The sequence below is a fragment of the Lampetra planeri genome, chromosome 5 (genome assembly GCF_965212315.1).
Source record: "Lampetra planeri chromosome 5, kcLamPlan1.2.h2, whole genome shotgun sequence".
In the NCBI taxonomy this organism is placed as follows: Eukaryota; Metazoa; Chordata; class Hyperoartia; order Petromyzontiformes; family Petromyzontidae; genus Lampetra; species Lampetra planeri.
This window is the reverse complement of record NC_136111.1, coordinates 14,038,242-14,055,129: the sequence shown is the minus strand read 5'-3', so window position 1 is coordinate 14,055,129 and position 16,888 is coordinate 14,038,242. Positions and strand designations below refer to the sequence as shown.

General features: G+C 43.8%; 2 protein-coding genes across 5 annotated transcripts in view; one reads left to right on the top strand and one right to left on the bottom strand.

Moving 5' to 3' along the window:
* The window catches only part of LOC144718950 (H(+)/Cl(-) exchange transporter 4-like), a 30,906-nt gene extending 30,100 nt beyond the window's left edge, over positions 1-806 (bottom strand). The window contains exon 1 of the mRNA XM_078594587.1: positions 620-806. The gene's annotated coding sequence lies outside the window, so the exon portion shown is untranslated. The remainder of the gene's footprint in view (positions 1-619) is intronic.
* A 3,535-nt stretch (positions 807-4,341) lies between these two features.
* The window catches only part of LOC144718947 (serine/threonine-protein kinase Nek1-like), a 32,473-nt gene continuing 19,926 nt past the window's right edge, over positions 4,342-16,888 (top strand). For all 4 annotated transcript variants that reach the window (XM_078594584.1, XM_078594583.1, XM_078594582.1 and 1 more), the window contains exons 1-16: positions 4,342-4,651; positions 4,975-5,010; positions 6,643-6,770; positions 8,016-8,112; positions 8,547-8,644; positions 8,828-8,911; positions 11,213-11,280; positions 11,679-11,765; positions 13,069-13,123; positions 13,456-13,647; positions 14,054-14,162; positions 14,640-14,752; positions 14,901-14,960; positions 15,456-15,500; positions 15,924-16,019; positions 16,773-16,855. In XM_078594584.1, coding sequence (XP_078450710.1) covers positions 6,654-6,770; positions 8,016-8,112; positions 8,547-8,644; positions 8,828-8,911; positions 11,213-11,280; positions 11,679-11,765; positions 13,069-13,123; positions 13,456-13,647; positions 14,054-14,162; positions 14,640-14,752; positions 14,901-14,960; positions 15,456-15,500; positions 15,924-16,019; positions 16,773-16,855 — 1,304 coding nt within the window. In that variant the 5' untranslated portion in view covers positions 4,342-4,651; positions 4,975-5,010; positions 6,643-6,653. The remainder of the gene's footprint in view (positions 4,652-4,974; positions 5,011-6,642; positions 6,771-8,015; positions 8,113-8,546; positions 8,645-8,827; positions 8,912-11,212; positions 11,281-11,678; positions 11,766-13,068; positions 13,124-13,455; positions 13,648-14,053; positions 14,163-14,639; positions 14,753-14,900; positions 14,961-15,455; positions 15,501-15,923; positions 16,020-16,772; positions 16,856-16,888) is intronic.

Below are 16,888 nucleotides of genomic sequence, written 5' to 3'. Positions count from 1 at the left end.
GGGGTCACCAAGACATCTGGAGGACACTGTAGATAACATGGTTAAATAACAGGTCACCAAGCCCACAAGTTTTAAACTCTCATTTGTACCTATCAACTGACTTCATCTATCCACTGCTGGATGAGAGCCTCCTGACATCTCGCCCCTGAACATGAACTAAACCCAATTTCCCATCATCAAAATGGTCAACCTCTTGGGCGTGTTCCTTTATTTGGCTGGAATCCCATTGCCAGTCAACGTTCCGCTAGTGGCGTGGTTAAGTAAAGGACATTTTATTCAGATCACTAATCTCAATGGGTTGCCACCTTGTGGTATACTGTACCACGTTTTATTGAACCAAAAATCTCAACCGATGCCATCTTATTAGGGTCAAAGGACGAATTTTAGCTATTATCAATGGACAACTCGCTCCGAGGTTAAATTAAGGTCGTTTCAATCAAGTTAACGAATTTCAATTGCCCATCACCCATTTAACTGCGCGTCAACGAGGTTGACACCTGGCGGTAACAGATAAAGGGCATTTAACCGACACAACGAAATCTCCATATGGGCGGTCACCTATCGGGTTTAAATATCAGTATTGATGAAACGTCGGTCAATTTCCGCCGGTGTTTCTCACCTGTCCGTGGGTGAGCGATGGGGTGAGATCAATGCACGGATCGGGCGACGTCGTCCGTGCTAAATAAAATCGCCTAGATCATCTCCTCCGTCTCCATCACCATCAGCAACAGCACGGAATCTGCAGAGCCGACGGCACCACGCCACCGTCTGAGCGGAGGGATGAGGGCGGTGACGTCACCGCGTAGCACGGCCGACCGCATGACGTCACCGCGTGGCACGGCGTCTATTAATGCTACGTCATCACGCAAAGAATCACGTAAGATTGTGTTCGGGGGATCTTATTTTAATTATGATTTTTTTTGAGAGCCTATTTGCTGCTGCTTTGCTAGTGGTGCAACGACCATGAATGACGACACACACACAAAACCGTAACAGTCGTGATAAGAGAAGACAGTACATCAAAATGGGCTTTGTTCACAAGGCACACACAGAGAGGCCACGATTTCTAAGTGAAAATTACGTAATCACTCACGATTCAATTGACGAGTCTTTGTTGTTGATGTGCATGCAGAATCTACAGTGGCGTAATTATGTAGTGAGAAGAAGAATCGAATATTTTTTTTTGCAGCCCTTCGTCAATCAATTGCTGGATGAAAGCCAGCTTCAAACCGTGCCGATTCGAGTGGTTCATCAAGCAGCAATAAACAGCGTAAAGCATCAAGGACGTAATTATAATAGATATTGGGGGGGAACACATCCCCCCCAATATTCAAATATGCTCAAAATGCCCCCCACAATATATTGCTATAAAATCGATTTCTGTTTATATGATTGTGGTTATGGTTGTACTTTATTAATCCCTAATCTTTGCCATTACATACAATGAAACAAGAAAAGGTAAAAAAGAAAAAAACAGCAATGTAATATAATCCACTATTAGACATTATTGTAAAAAAGAAATAAAAAGTCCATCCTATGTGTTAGTGAAATTTTTTCAATATTTTTAGGCAGGAAATTCGTTTGGTCTCCCCCAATGTTGACTCCATGGCTACGGCCTTGGCGTAAAGTATGGCCAAACAACCGTCCATGAAAATCTATAGGGGTATTCATCTGTAAAATATATCGTGGTTTAAATGCCATGTGCAGTATGTATCGTACAGCAAATGTTTTGATCGCGTAATGATTGCCACGTTGGCAGCTTCGTAATTGTCACATGCCAGTGAACCACGTTGGCAAAGGAGGTCCCATGATGTAGATGCTCACCCGAGCTCTCATTACTCTGATAGTGCATTGTGCTGCCCCCCCCCTACTCTGTGTATCCAGAGGTCACTTGAAGGGATCTCAGAAGTAGCTCTTTGGTATCCACGTTTGTGGGCCATTCTCTTCTACTAAAGAATGTAGTAGTTTGCGAGACACCATGCCATGATTACTACCATAGCACAATCAGTAAAGCTCGGTGACGTTTTTGATGTCCACCCTGGCAACAGGAATGGAACGCGTCCGAGCGAACCCCCCACCCAGAGAGACGAAATCAGTTCACGTGCAAATGGATTGCCCGGTTGATAGTTGCATCGTAAGATCGTGAGAGGTGGCGGTGGCGGCGGCGGCTTGTGGAGGCATTGATCCAGCATTAATCATGATGTGCTGTTGCTGATGATGATGACTCCCCGGGCATAGGCAATACCGCCTACACGGAGATATGGCCACGTTTGAGTGGTCGCCAAGCCACTGGTGCTGTGGGATTGGCCCCATTACGGTCACGTAACTCACGCGCGGTACGGAGTAAGCAGCTTGCGTGCAGTGGAAAAAAAAGGAAAGCCGTGTCACGCCCGTGGCATCGAAACTACAACGAATAATAATGTAACAAAAATGGATCGTTGATTCTCCCGCGCTGAGAACGTAGGAGCTTTTAAGTAACGACCATTTCCCGAAACTTTGCATATTTTTCCATGTTTAATTTTACAGATCACTGAGTTATTCAAGAATGTGTTGATTTTTGTTATTTGTGGTTGTGCACCACTGCCAGCATTTTTGCCACAACGTAAACGTTCTACGTTTGGCAAACGCCGTGGACACATTGAACTTAGAACACATTCCTGCGGAGGGAGCTGGTAGGAACGTTGGGTTGCTCGGTCAATGGCCAGGGTCTACGGCGGCGTGGTGTATTCCGCAAATATGCCCGACTGTGAGGGCGGGCACAAGCCGGCGTGAGTAGGTTAAACGTTGAGTTTTATAAGGGCAACACGGGGTGACCAGCCCCTCCCCACCCAGCCCCACCCCTCCCACCCAGCCCCACCCTCCCCACCCAGCCCCTCCCCGCCCTCCCCACCCCACCCAGCCCCTCCCTGCACGACGGACGGACACAATAATCCCCTGTGGGCTGGTGTAACCAGGAGGTTCCTACCAGTATAAGTTATTCTGCTGTGCAACACGAATGGTTTCCACTGAGGGTTGGTTACATTCACAGTTGGTGGCATTGAGAGTTGGTGCCACTGAGAGTTGGTGGCGTTGAGAGTTGGTGCCACTGAGAGTTGGTGGCATTGAGAGTTGGTGGCATTGCGAGTTGGTGGCATTGAGAGTTGGTGCCACTGAGAGTTGGTGCCATTGAGAGTTGGTGCCTGTGCGAGTTGGTGGCATTGAGAGTTGGTGCCACTAAGAGTTGGTGCCATTGAGAGTTGGTGCCACTGAGAGTTGGTGCCTGTGCGAGTTGGTGCCACTGAGAGTTGGTGGCATTGAGAGTTGGTGCCTGTGCGAGTCGGTGGCATTGAGAGTTGGTGTAATTGAGAGTTGGTGCCTGTGCGAGTTGGTGGCATTGAGAGTTGGTGCCTGTGCGAGTTGGTGCCACTGAGAGTTGGTGGCATTGAGAGTTGGTGGCATTGAGAGTTGGTGCCTGTGCGAGTTGGTGGCATTGAGAGTTGGTGGCATTGAGAGTTGGTGCCACTGAGAGTTGGTGCCTGTGCGAGTTGGTGGCATTGAGAGTTGGTGGCATTGAGAGTTGGTGCCATTGAGAGTTGGTGGCATTGAGAGTTGGTGCCACTGAGAGTTGGTGCCATTGAGAGTTGGTGCCACTGAGAGTTGGTGCCATTGAGAGTTGGTGGCATTGAGAGTTGGTGCCACTGAGAGTTGGTGGCATTGAGAGTTGGTGGCATTGAGAGTTGGTGCCACTGAGAGTTGGTGCCACTGAGAGTTGGTGGCATTGAGAGTTTGTGCCACTGAGAGTTGGTGGCACTGAGAGTTGTGCCACTGAGAGTTGGTGGCATTGAGAGTTGGTGGCATTGAGAGTTGGTGCCACTGAGAGTTGGTGTCACTGAGAGTTGGTGCCACTGAGAGTTGGTGGCATTGAGAGTTGGTGGCATTGAGAGTTGGTGCCACTGAGAGTTGGTGCCACTGAGAGTTGGTGGCATTGAGAGTTGGTGGCATTGAGAGTTGGTGCCACTGAGAGTTGGTGCCTGTGCGAGTTGGTGCCACTGAGAGTTGGAGGCATTGAGAGTTGGTGCCACTAAGAGTTGATGCCACTGAGAGTTGGTGGCATTGAGAGTTGGTGGCATTGAGAGTTGGTGCCATTGAGAGTTGGTGCCACTGAGAGTTGGTGCCATTGAGAGTTGGTGCCACTGAGAGTTGGTGCCACTGAGAGTTGGTGGCATTGAGAGTTGGTGGCATTGAGAGTTGGTGCCATTGAGAGTTGGTGCCACTGAGAGTTGGTGCCACTGAGAGTCGTTTACTTTGTTTTGCGTCAGAGGCAATCGATTCCGAATGTCGCGCGCGATGGAATCGATTCCCGCGGCCTTGGTAACGACGCGAGCGGAGTGGGAGACACCCATTTAGCTGCAGGCGAAGCGTCTACAATTTAACAACAACAGCAGCAGCGACACTTAAACAACAACAACAGCGACACTTAAACAACAACAACAACGGCAGCCAGCAACCACTCGCGAAGTTGTAAAGCTGCACGCCGCCTCTGGATGCTGTTGAAACTCGCCTACATCACCCTGTGCCTCAGTGTTACATTCAGTTCAATTAGACACCGCCCGGCTACCTTAAGTCAAATTATATCGTTCAAGGCAATTATATTAATACAGGAATACGTAAGGTATGTTCATGGTCAGAGTTATTAACGTCACACGTGGCTGAAGATGTTGAATTGAATTGCCTATCGTGGATAAACACTGTACTGTACATTACTTTATTGTACTGTACATAGCGGTGCTTTAAAAGGCTGTACGGTAATGTAAATGTATCACCACTTCAAGATCTCAACGCGTTTCCCGCGAGTTAAAACTATCCATTGCATTGTTGTACAAAGTTGTAGGTCCCGCGTGGACGTGATGTATGGTACAGGACGCACAGTAGATTGTTTAATGGTTCACGCAGTACCACATGGGCCGTGTTTAACTTTGTGCGTGTTGTAAACAGGTGAAGACACGGATATTATCTCGTCGCTTGAACCAGGTGAGATGTTGTTCAACTTTCCCTATCGTGTTCTGTAATAACACTTTTCAAAAAATTTGCACTACGTTTTCAGTTGTCCTCTTTATTTAACCAAGTGAGAATATCGTCATTTACTCAATATAATGAGTAAGTTAAGGCTTTTAAAAGCAGGTGAGAGCCTGCTGACGTCTCGTTTTCCATCATGCCCTTTAACCAGGTAATATTGAAAAGTTTAGTAGTAACACCAATGGAGACGAGGCTCTAAGAAAAGCTGTCTCGGGTGTGGACCAATCAACTTCAAGGACAGTGCATATCATTATCAGAGTTGTGTATTTTTGTTTGCATTTTGACTGCTTGTGTTGTGGTTATTGCAAACATGATCCCTTGTATAAAGGTGTCAGTTTTTGTACCAGATAAAAGGGTAAAAACCTATTACTATATTTTACTACTGGTAAAGGAGGTCTCACAGTATTTTAAAGCTTGTTCACCAAAGCCTTTATTTACACAAGTAATAGTCCATGGAGAATTATATTTAGAGTTTCATTCTCATCTAATCAGGTAACATTCATGAGATATATAACTTTGTCACTTCATCTCTACTCTCTGCATCCATGTATTTTCGTCTGCCCTTGCCTTCCCATGCTATATCCCTTATGTCTTTGCCTTCACAATGTCCTCCCTCACCTTCCAGTGTATTCATTACCTAATCACCTTACTTCCTCACATCTCTATAATAAACCTGCTCTCTTCAGGAAAACCTCGTTGAGGCTCAACACTTTCAGGAGGGTCCTCCATTGATATGTTTGACCATATCCATTAATGTTTGGCACATAGCAAGAAACCATAATTGCTGAACAATGCATTGTCGAGGACCGCACTTAAAACTCTGCACAGATTTAAGATTCCTTTGCTGTACTGCCATCTCCTGCCCACCTCGCAGCCAAACCTTATGACACCTGGTATTTTAGGCAGTCTCCAGTACTAACCAAGCTTAAGCTTGTTTAGTTTCTAGGTACGTTCAGGACGATTTGGTTGTATTGCAATCCAGGGGCGGTTTCTTCATTAGGGCGATTGGGCGACGCACCACCAATGTCATTCAACCACAGAGTCACGCTAGCCGTCATTGTGCCTCTGGATATAGTCCAATCAGCGTCATGCTACGTTCTGTGGAGTACCGCCTCTTTTTGGGCGATTTCCCTCCGGCTGAGAATCGCCCCGAGTGGTCCCATAGACTTACATTCAAAGATGTTTTTTTTCGAACGGGGGGCGCTGCAATGCATTCTCTATGGCTTCCGGGAGGGCTCGCCCTAACGTGCTTACGTCATCATACGTAAGCACGTTTCATCCAACAAAATTATTTGTCGCCACCTAGTGGAATCTTTAATAAAAGAAACATGAGTGGATTGTATTAATAGTGAGTATAGAAACAAACAAGATGTATTGTAAGAGTCACTTTATTTTTCATTAATATTAAAGAAGTGAAGTTGCCTTTACATGCTTAAGCTGTTAATTTATCCTTTGCATGGGTGGACCTTATCCTTATCAATCATCCAGACATTTGCCCCCCCTGAGAGATTTTGCAGGAGCCGCCACTGTTGCAATCCCCACAATATTATCGTCTCTCCGTGTTATTCTGTCCCCTCTGTCCACAAGTGTGTAGAGCCATGGAGCGCTACACGATGGTGTCTCAGATCGGCGAGGGTTCGTTTGGTAAGGCCATGCTCGTAAAATCCAAGGCTGATGGACATCTCTACGTCATCAAAGAGATCAACATCTCCAGGGTACAGTGCTCCAGTTCACAAAAAAATCACGCTTAATCGGGCTTAAAAAATCCCCACCCTTATGCCCCACAGTTCAGCTGAATTATCTTTAACAAACCTTACCCACCAATTAGCACGGTTGGCTACATATGGTGTGAAAGATGTTCAAAATCCATAATCGATGTTTTTTTGGGTTAGATCAAGTAAATATAAATGTGTCGTTAAACCCGCCGCCACCCGACAGCAAAATTAGTAAGGTTTGTCACGTAAACAAAACATGCCAATTCGTTACTGGTACAGCACGCCAGTGTGTTGGAGAGTAAACCCACAACATCTACGATTCGAGTACGACAGCCAGATTTGTGGAGAAATCATTCTTAAATAGAGGGATACATTTGATGTCGTTACTTGTGAGGCAATCATTATGGATAATATTGGTCGCGAAAGCCTACGTGTTAAACTGACGTTCAAAATATATGCTAACCCATTGAGACTCCTGGATCAACATGACAAAAGAACAAACATTACATCACAGGCGGGACACTATCACATCTGTGCCAGGTTATAATCTTAAATGCAGTTAAGTTGCTCTCACAAACCAATGCGTACATTTTAAAAATATTAAAAATTAAAACTATGAACAAAAGCACAGAAAGAGAGATACGAATTTAAAGCGCTTAAAACACATCTCTAGTTCGATTGCACACACAGCTATAGATTTTTTTAATGCTTTGAAAAAATAAATTCCATTGCGGTATCTCACGAAGTTTAGGTGGAGGTTGGGATCTTGGACACCCGCGAATTGAGAGTTATCGCAAACTGTGGGGAAGCCGCATATTTTAAGATTTGTGTATGGTGCATTTTTGGAGTTTCACTGTATACAGTACTTTTCTTTTGTATATAATTTGGTGAATCTCTGCACTTGTACGCTTCAGTCTCCTATTAGTGCTCTCTCGTGGACATCAGCCTTCCAACTCTGTTTAATGGTAAAGTGACACGTTAAACTGTACAGTAGTGATATTCTAAAGTGTTATTAAAGTGTGATTATTAAATTGTAAATATTTCGTCAATTATTATTAAGTGTTCATTAAATATATTAGATGTTAATTTCATGTAAATGTTTTTAAAATGTAATTTTGCTAAATGATTTAATTATTTGCAGTGTGCCAGGCATCCTCCATTATCAGAATGGCTCGTCCCGCAATTGTTCTGGTTTCGAGATGTTTTACGGATTAAGCACATTCACTTACTTGTGTTTGTCAACAGATGTCGCCAAAGGAGCGGGATGAAGCCAGGAAGGAAGTTTGTGTTTTGGCCAACATGAGACATCCCAATATCGTGTCCTACAAGGAGTCTTTTGAGGGTACAGCCCAATCTACTCACTAACCTGTCTAATCTCCATCCAGTTATATGACCTGTCAATGTGTATGCTCGTGTGTGTCTGTTTATTATATTATGAAAATCATAAACAAATGCTCCTCTCCCTCAATTTGAAGAGACAAATATACGAATGAGACATTTTGAACTAATTTATTTGTTACTTTTATCATCCACAACGATGCAAACCATTATTTTGTGTTGTGTACTAAATGTAGAAAAAAGATTAGGCAATGTTTTCAGCTCTGCACAGCAGAGCAACGAAAATGTTCGGTGTGTTGAGCCACAAACTTTGTGTGAACTGAGAGGAATATACCTAATATTTATGGCTGTCAGTGCTGTCAAGCCATACTAAAATGGTTTATGTGTCTTTGTGTATATAGTGTGTATGCAGATTCGTTTTTGTGTATGTGTTTCCAGAACGGGGCAATCTATACATCGTAATGGATTATTGCGAAGGGGGAGATCTCTTCAAGAGGATCAATGCTCAAAAGGGTGTCCTGTTTTCTGAGGATCAGGTCTGCATGCTGATAACACTCATGACTTAGCTTTAACATATTATTTTTGATCAGTGTCCGAGCCGTCCTCATCACCTGACGAATCATTCTCTACAGTTTATAATTCTCTAATGTATGTGTTGTGTCTAATCTCTTATTGTGTCCTGTGTTTGTACTGTGATGTACATGTGTCATGTTTCACAGATCCTGGACTGGCTAGTGCAGCTGTGTCTGGCTCTTAAACATGTTCACGACCGCAAGATTCTGCATCGCGATATTAAGTCACAGGTATCATGCCCTGTAAAAGTTTTGCCATGTGAACAATTCTGCCTCAATGCCTCTATTAGTGGGATATGCGAGTGATACCCGTGGTTGTATATCTGCCTCTATTTGTGGCCTAATTATCAGAAGGGATGAAATACTGTATTCATGAGTAAAAGCCAGATGTATTTTTTGTGTGGAATTTCTTCGAGCCAAGTTAGAAAATGTATTTTCTATACTCGCATACAAATTAATAAAATCAGGTTGTTAACTTAAAGTGCATTGTTTTATATCAGGACTGTTGACTACACAATAAACCTTAATGCGATACATTTGGTATGGCATTTAAGTCCTGTTCATTAAGCAAGAACAAGCAAAGTGATCTATGTCCACATCGCAAAAAAGAGTTGCCTAATAGTCATAGTAAGACTTATCCTGTAAAGATGCTCTGTTAATGCTTTCTATCAAACACACAAAAAATGTTAATGCATTGGCTATCTCACTGTAATAGAGGCCACGGTCACTCTCGTAAATATTTTCCAAGATACATACTCTTAGTTGTTTCGGTAAAGTCATGTAGGTAAAAAATGAAATAAAAATTAATAAAAATAAAACAATAAAAATCACGACGTTTCGGAGGCAACACAAGCTTCCGTCTTCAGGTGAAACCGTCACAGCAAAATATCTGTACCTTATATAGTGGTTAAGGGGGGAGGAGCCAGGAAGGGCAGCAGGGGAGGAGGAGTTGTGAAGTGGTCAATTACTGCTTTTGTTATACTGCTGGGTGGGTAAATGAATTAGATACGATTAAGCCGCTCTTTGTTATGCTGTTTGTGCGCAAGTCACTGTGGGATGAATGGACTCGTGGTCAGGGACGTGTTGCGCAAGTAACTGTGGATGTACATAATAGAAAAGGAGCGGAAATGCCCATGTTTATACCAGTGTTGGCTGACAATAAAGAGTACTGTTAAACGTTAGAGATGTTAACACTCGGTGAAGTAAAATAGTGCCTGTCAGATAAGATGGTCCAAAAATGTGTAATTAAATCTTTTTTGCATGGTTGATAACATCTTTCCAATGATTACTAAGTTTGTACCCATCATCACGGTTGAAATTATGTCCGTGTTTGTATATCTGAATGGCTTCGTGTACAAACCTTTGATGGTAGCCAGAAGGCTTGCAGAGCACCTTAGTCTCGGAGAAAACAATCTCATGAGAGCCCACCGCGTTGTAGCAATTTCAACCGTGATGATGGGTACAAACTTAGTAATCATTGGAAAGATGTTATCAACCATGCAAAAAAGATTTAATTACACATTTTTGGACCATCTTATCTGACAGATACTATTTTACTTCACCGAGTGTTAACATCTCTAACGTTTAACAGTACTCTTTATTGTCAGCCAACACTGGTATAAACATGGGCATTTCCGCTCCTTTTCTATTATGTACATCCACAGTTACTTGCGCAACACGTCCCTGACCACGAGTCCATTCATCCCACAGTGACTTGCGCACAAACAGCATAACAAAGAGCGGCTTAATTGTATCTAATTCATTTACCCACCCAGCAGTATAACAAAAGCAGTAATTGACCACTTCACAACTCCTCCTCCCCCGCTGCCCTTCCTAGCTCCTCCCCCCTTAACCACTATATAAGGTACAGATATTTTGCTGTGACGGTTTCACCTGAAGACGGAAGCTTGTGTTGCCTCCGAAACGTCGTGATTTTTATTGTTTTATTTTTATTAATTTTTATTTCATTTTTTACCTACGTGACTTTACCGAAAGAACCAAGAGTATGAATCCTTGCAGTCACGAAAGCTTCAAATCTAGAATTTTCCAAGATAATTATATTTTGAGAATAATGTGTCTATATGGGTCTTACCCACAAAACTAGAGATTGAGAGAAGCAGTATAGGAGAACAAGTCATTTAAATTGGTGGAAGTATAGTATGTAGGTGTAAAGTTCATGAGAATGATGACTGGTAGCAACAAAAGAGTGATAAGGAAGAGACTGACTCATGGTGAGTAATTAAAGTGATTTTGTCACCATAGGATAATCTACCAAACTACTTGGCATCGAATGGAATTGTCAGATAAAGTTGGATCGGAACTAGGAGCTCCCCTTGAGGTGTGACGATGTGATTCCAACTTCAGCCAAACTATTGCATTGTAGAGTAGTAGTGACTGTTCAGAGGTGAAGAAGGCTTTGAGTTGGAATAGAAAAAAAGCTCCTTAGCCAAATTATGAATGTAACCATACACTGGCAGGTCAGATAAAATGGTTGTGCCATTTTATATGGGAGTCTGTTATGTTTCCAACCAGAACATTTTCCTGACCAAGGCTGGCGTTGTTCAACTTGGAGATTTTGGGATTGCCCGCGTCCTCAACAGGTGCCTGCTGGTTGCTAATATTGCTTCACTATATCGGTGGTTGTGTTGTAGTCTTTGAGGTTTTATTGCTGTTATATTTTTATATTTTGTTAACTTGGTTTAAGATTATTTATATTTTGGTTGATAAAGTAATATAACATCATCATAAAACACATGAAGAGGAGAAGAGTGTTGCAGCTTAATGTTTGTAAATTCTCTGCTACCTTGACTTTCGTGATAGAGGGAGTATTATTGCTAAGTGGTTTCTGTAGCTGATTTGGTTATATTTTGATTGGTTAAAATGTTGTGGAATCAAATTTGTTGATGTGTAGGTTGTATTGTGGCTATTTAAGTGGTGGTATACATTGTTGTGGAATATGTTTTTTTGTAGTTATGGTGGTTTGTTATTGTTCATACAGTACAATGGAGCTGGCTCAGACCTGCATTGGCACCCCGTACTACCTATCCCCCGAGATATGTGAGAACAAACCCTATAACCACAAGAGGTGATAACAACAAGTGCAACCTTCACCATCAACAGTGCTATAAACTTCCATCAATAGTTCCACCTATGACACTACCAATGCCTTCATGCACTACCACCATAAACATGATTGTCTACAGCACCACCATTGACACCACCATCAACAATATCACTAATAACTCTCAACAATAACACTATGACCACCAGGAGTACGGTATAATGCACATGTGAGTACATAATACTTACTGATGTTATTATAATAAGTAATTTTATTTAAGAAATAATGTTTATCATCTGTGTAGCGACATCGCCGGATACCACAATGTTGTGGGTGTAGTACCGCCCCTAGAGGGGCACGGTGTGCACTGAATGATAGCGCTGGATGGCACCACGCTTTAAGTGCAGTGCCGACCCTACAGGACAGGATAGGGTTGTGTGAGGCCATGGCACTCTGGTTGACCCGGGAGGACACGTGAACCAGTTAAGTTGACAGAGGGGCCCCAAGAAGGGGCTAACGTGATTGGGACCCAGATCCTTCCTGAAGATTCTGGAAGGTGGACGTGGCCAAGGGCGGAGCCGGCCACACCACAGAGACTATGAGCCGGGTCCCGGGAGGGACCAGGGTTGTTGTTCATCCTGGAAGAAACCCTTCGTCTACGATCTCCGTTCAACGAGTCTCCAACACGTGGACCCGAGCCGAAGTCGTTGGTCCCAGTCCGTAGTAACAGTTACGTAGTAACTAGTGTAGCTAGCCTGGTGGTCACCACCTGGCTAACTACACCAGTCACGTGGTAACTAGTGTAGTTAGCCGGGTGGTCACCACCTTAGGTTGTTATTCTGCTAAGGGGAAGTTACCCCGTGTGTTGGAACTGAATACATGTGTTGCCTCCAAAGTCTACGTCTGCGACTCAGTTGAATCCATTACATCTGTATTATTAGCGTGATTACTGGTTCCCCAATAAAGCCCTCATATATTACTAGTACATAAGAAATAACGCGGTCAGGAACGCATCCCCATATAGACAATGGTATAATTTTAGCGCGCATTGGATTAGCGCTCACTTCTCCAGGAACGCATCTCGAGCATTAAGCGAGGCTTGCCTGTATTTGTATAAACCTCTCTACAATAAACAGCACCATCATCACCACCAATATCAATAAGACCATCAGCACTACTCTAACCTTACAGAATTTTTTTTACACATAATGACGAAGAGTGTTTTTTTTATAGACATGTTTGTTAAAATTTGGTACACCTAAGTATGTTCTGCTTGTTGGAAAGAAGCGATGGGTTACATGTGTTTTTACGTGTGTGTGCTTTTCAGTGATATGTGGGCACTGGGCTGTGTCCTCTATGAGATGTGCACCCTGAGACACGCAGTAAGTATCATAAACCACTAAGATTTGAATATGCCTCTGATTAGCACATTGACTACGTACGGTGTGAAAGAAGTTCAACATACATGTGCATGGAATTTGGCTATTGGGGGTGAATGAAGTGGATCAGATAAACAGCTTTACCATGAACGTGGACAGGCAACGTTTAGATGCACAAATAATACCACATATACCTCAGTGGCTGGTTGCACAAAACCCCTTAACAGATCATGTATCTTAACACATACTGTGTTATATAAAAACCCAAATTAGAAGTGTTAACTTAAGGTGTTTCATACAACCTGCCACTGACCTTTGGCTCATGACCCGTTTAGTTTGAGGCAGGGAACATGAAAAACCTGGTGCTGAAGATCATCCGCGGCTCATTCCCGCCTGTGTCGGCGCACTACTCGTCCGAGCTGCGCTCAACGCTGTCGGGGCTGCTCCGGCGTGACCCCCGCGCCCGACCACCCGTTGCTGTATTGCTCTCGCGGCCCCTGCTTATGGCGAGGGCACAAAGACTGATGGTCAGTGAGCAGTTGCGCATTGAGAGAAACTCACAGTATGCAGGTGTTCTTGAGATGTTATGTTACGTTATGTGGGTGCTTCTTTGTGTACTTTTTCATGTTTTTTTGTCCATTCCCCCACCACCACCCCCCCTCTCAAAAGCAAGGCCACCCGTCTTATGTGGCCAAGTTTAATTTGCAATAACATCTCAAAAGAAGGGGACCACTATACTTTAGTTAAACTACAAAGAACATTTCCTATGATCATTTCTTGAATATTTCACATGAAAAAGCACTTAACATGATCAACTAGTTTATTTATCTATTTGAAATTAAGTGTGTGTCAGTAAAAATATATAAATGCACACAAACTCTTGCGCTGGTGTGTGTTGGTATAGATTCGCCATTAATTTTTCTATTGCTTTAGGAGCAAGAGGCATCGAGTGCGGGCTACCCCAATACGACTCCCGCTAGCCCAGTTGGTCCACCGGCTCCTGCTGGTGCTGCTGCTGCTGGTGGCCCCTCTCACCCTCAAGGTTCTACTCCCCCCTCCCCTCAATGAGTGACTGTGAAGTGTGTAGTCATGAAATAAGCCATCGAGAGAGAGTAAATGAAAGCTCAGAAATTAATCCGGGAATGAGTTATTGACTGCATCTAAGATGTAGTGTTGGTGTAATAAAGTGGTCCTTCGTAAGTGAATGAGTTAATGAATGAGTGTGTGTACATGAGACAAGTGAGTGAGAGTGCATTGGTGGGTGAACAGGTGAATAATCGGTGGAGTAAATATGTGACTTTGTGTTGGTAGGTGTGTGGATGAAACTGAATTGATGGGTGGGTTTGTAAATAAATTAGATCGTGGGCAAGTAATTTTGTAATTGATTATGAGAGTGTAACTGTGAGTGAGCGTGAGTTGGTGTTTGAGCGAATTAGTGGGTGATTTGATGGGGGAACAAGTAGTTAAGTGAGTTAATGGGCATGTGGTTTGGTGAGTGAGTGATTGTTGTCTTGTGCAGGTGTGAAGCGAGCTGCCCCTGCCATGGGCTGTGGGAATCAAAAGGTGACTCGTCCTGCAGCCAAATATGGGATTCCCCTCAGCAACCACTACCCTCGGCCAGCAAGCACACCCGTGAGCCTATGACTTCACAAACTTCACAATTATTATGAAAATATAACCAGCAGCATAAACTACAATTGCATCAGATAACTTCACCATCAACATAACATCCTTTGTGTTCATGTTCACTGTGCTGGTGTTTCCACATATGTTTTCCTAGGAAAATGTCAAACGGAAACAGCGGGATCAGGAGAAAGAGAGCAACAGGAAGGAACATCAGGTGTGATTGCACACAGTACAACTTCCACACCTCTTCTTGGTGAGTTCCATGGGCAACAACTCATTACTACGTCACAATGGACAGTAATTATCAGGCCAATGACATAAAAACTACACGGTTGATCAACAAGGAACTATTCCTAAAATAGGAGCCAGCGGACATCCCTGTCACACCCTTAGATGCGCATTGAATGGGTCTTGACTCCTGGCCATGTAATTTTACCAGGGCCTGCACACCACAATGAACAAACGTCCTCAGTCATTGTGATCTGTCAGTCAGGGACCACAAAAGTGGAAAATACAACTTAAAAGCCCTGGCCACTTGATACAGCTGTTGTCCCTTGGCCAGGGCAATAATGCAGACATACGTTTGGTTAAAATGTCTTACGACCTTTGCTGCAGCAGATGGACAGCTAATATGACCACTGCTTGAACACATATACACATCTTGTCATAAGGGAACCCATATGTGATAGACATTTTGTAACTTTCACAGAATCTATTGAAGCAGGAGAATGCACGCAGACTGCAGAAACAGCAGGTGAGTGGGGGAGGGGTTGGCGGAGTGTGGGGGGGTGGTGTGCGCACTCGCGCGGTGTGCATGGTGCATGTGGTGGGAGGAGTGTATGAGTGTGGATGATATGTATGTATGCATGGTGTTCAGTGAATGTGTGTGTACAGATAATTGTGTCATGAATCAAATAAATTACGTTGCATCCTGTACTGCAGTGTGAGTTAGGATGGTTGTTGCATAACGCATGATACGTACGCATGATTATGGTGTTGAATGCGTCAATGACAAGTTTTCTGTTCAGGGTGTTTATGCATGCTGTGTGTGATATTCACAGTGTTTTGCACGTGCATATTTAGCATGCGTGATGTTTCACGTGATGGGAGTAGTGTGCGAGGTATAAGAACACTGCCGTATGTTTAATGCACATGGCGTGCGTGCGCGCGCCTGCAGGAGCTGTACATGCAGCATGCTCGCCAGCAGGGCTGGAGGCGGGTGCTGGCACCCCCTCAAGCTACCCCTATTGTGCCGGCGGCACAGGTAACAAAGGTGAGATTCTGCATCACACCTACCCATTATTCTCTAGTCATGACAGCAAATGATCATCCTATATGCTTCACACCCATCTGTACAGTTTTTGCATTACTTGACTGATCATGCATTTTTGCCATTCCAATCCGTTGGGGAAAATGCTTTTAGGGCACCTCCGATTAGCACGGTTGTGGAACTTCTTTCGCTCTGTACATAGCCAACCGTGCTAATCGGAGGTGCCCTAACAGCATTTTGCCCAACGGATTGGAATGGCAAAACGGGGGTTTGGTATTTGTACTCGTTAAAACACTTTGTTCTGCAGTCTAAGGCTAAGTGGGTGATCTTTGTGAGTGTTGTTATCTGTGGTGAGGTGGAAGAGTGGGAAGTGGTGATCCTTGTAACTACATTGGGTTACTGGGTATGTGGTGTGTGTGATCTATATCAGCATTGAGGAGACAGAAGCTGATATAAAGGTCTTATCTCTGAACACAGATATACATTTTAAAAGGTATAACTTTAGTTAAATGGACTGATTTTGCAATATGTGCGAGAGTCAATTCAGCCAAAAATACGCTGTTCAAAGGTGTGGTGGCAATAATGTACGCATTACCTATTAGAGGACAAAGGTGGCTCTCTGCATGCATAGTTCAATATATCAGGCCACATGACCCCCACACACATATATTGTGCCAGCCTTAATAGTCGCTCACTGACAGTGAGTCCGAATCGTCTAAGGCTAAATGTGTGGACTTTGTACATATGCATGTGCAGGTGTGTGTTGAACCGAGTGCTCATCAGCAAAAGGAACCAACACAAGTGGCTCAGAACAGAGAAGCCAAGAGCTCGTCTGACAGGTGCCTACAGTTCCAGTGAGCCTAATGTTGGAG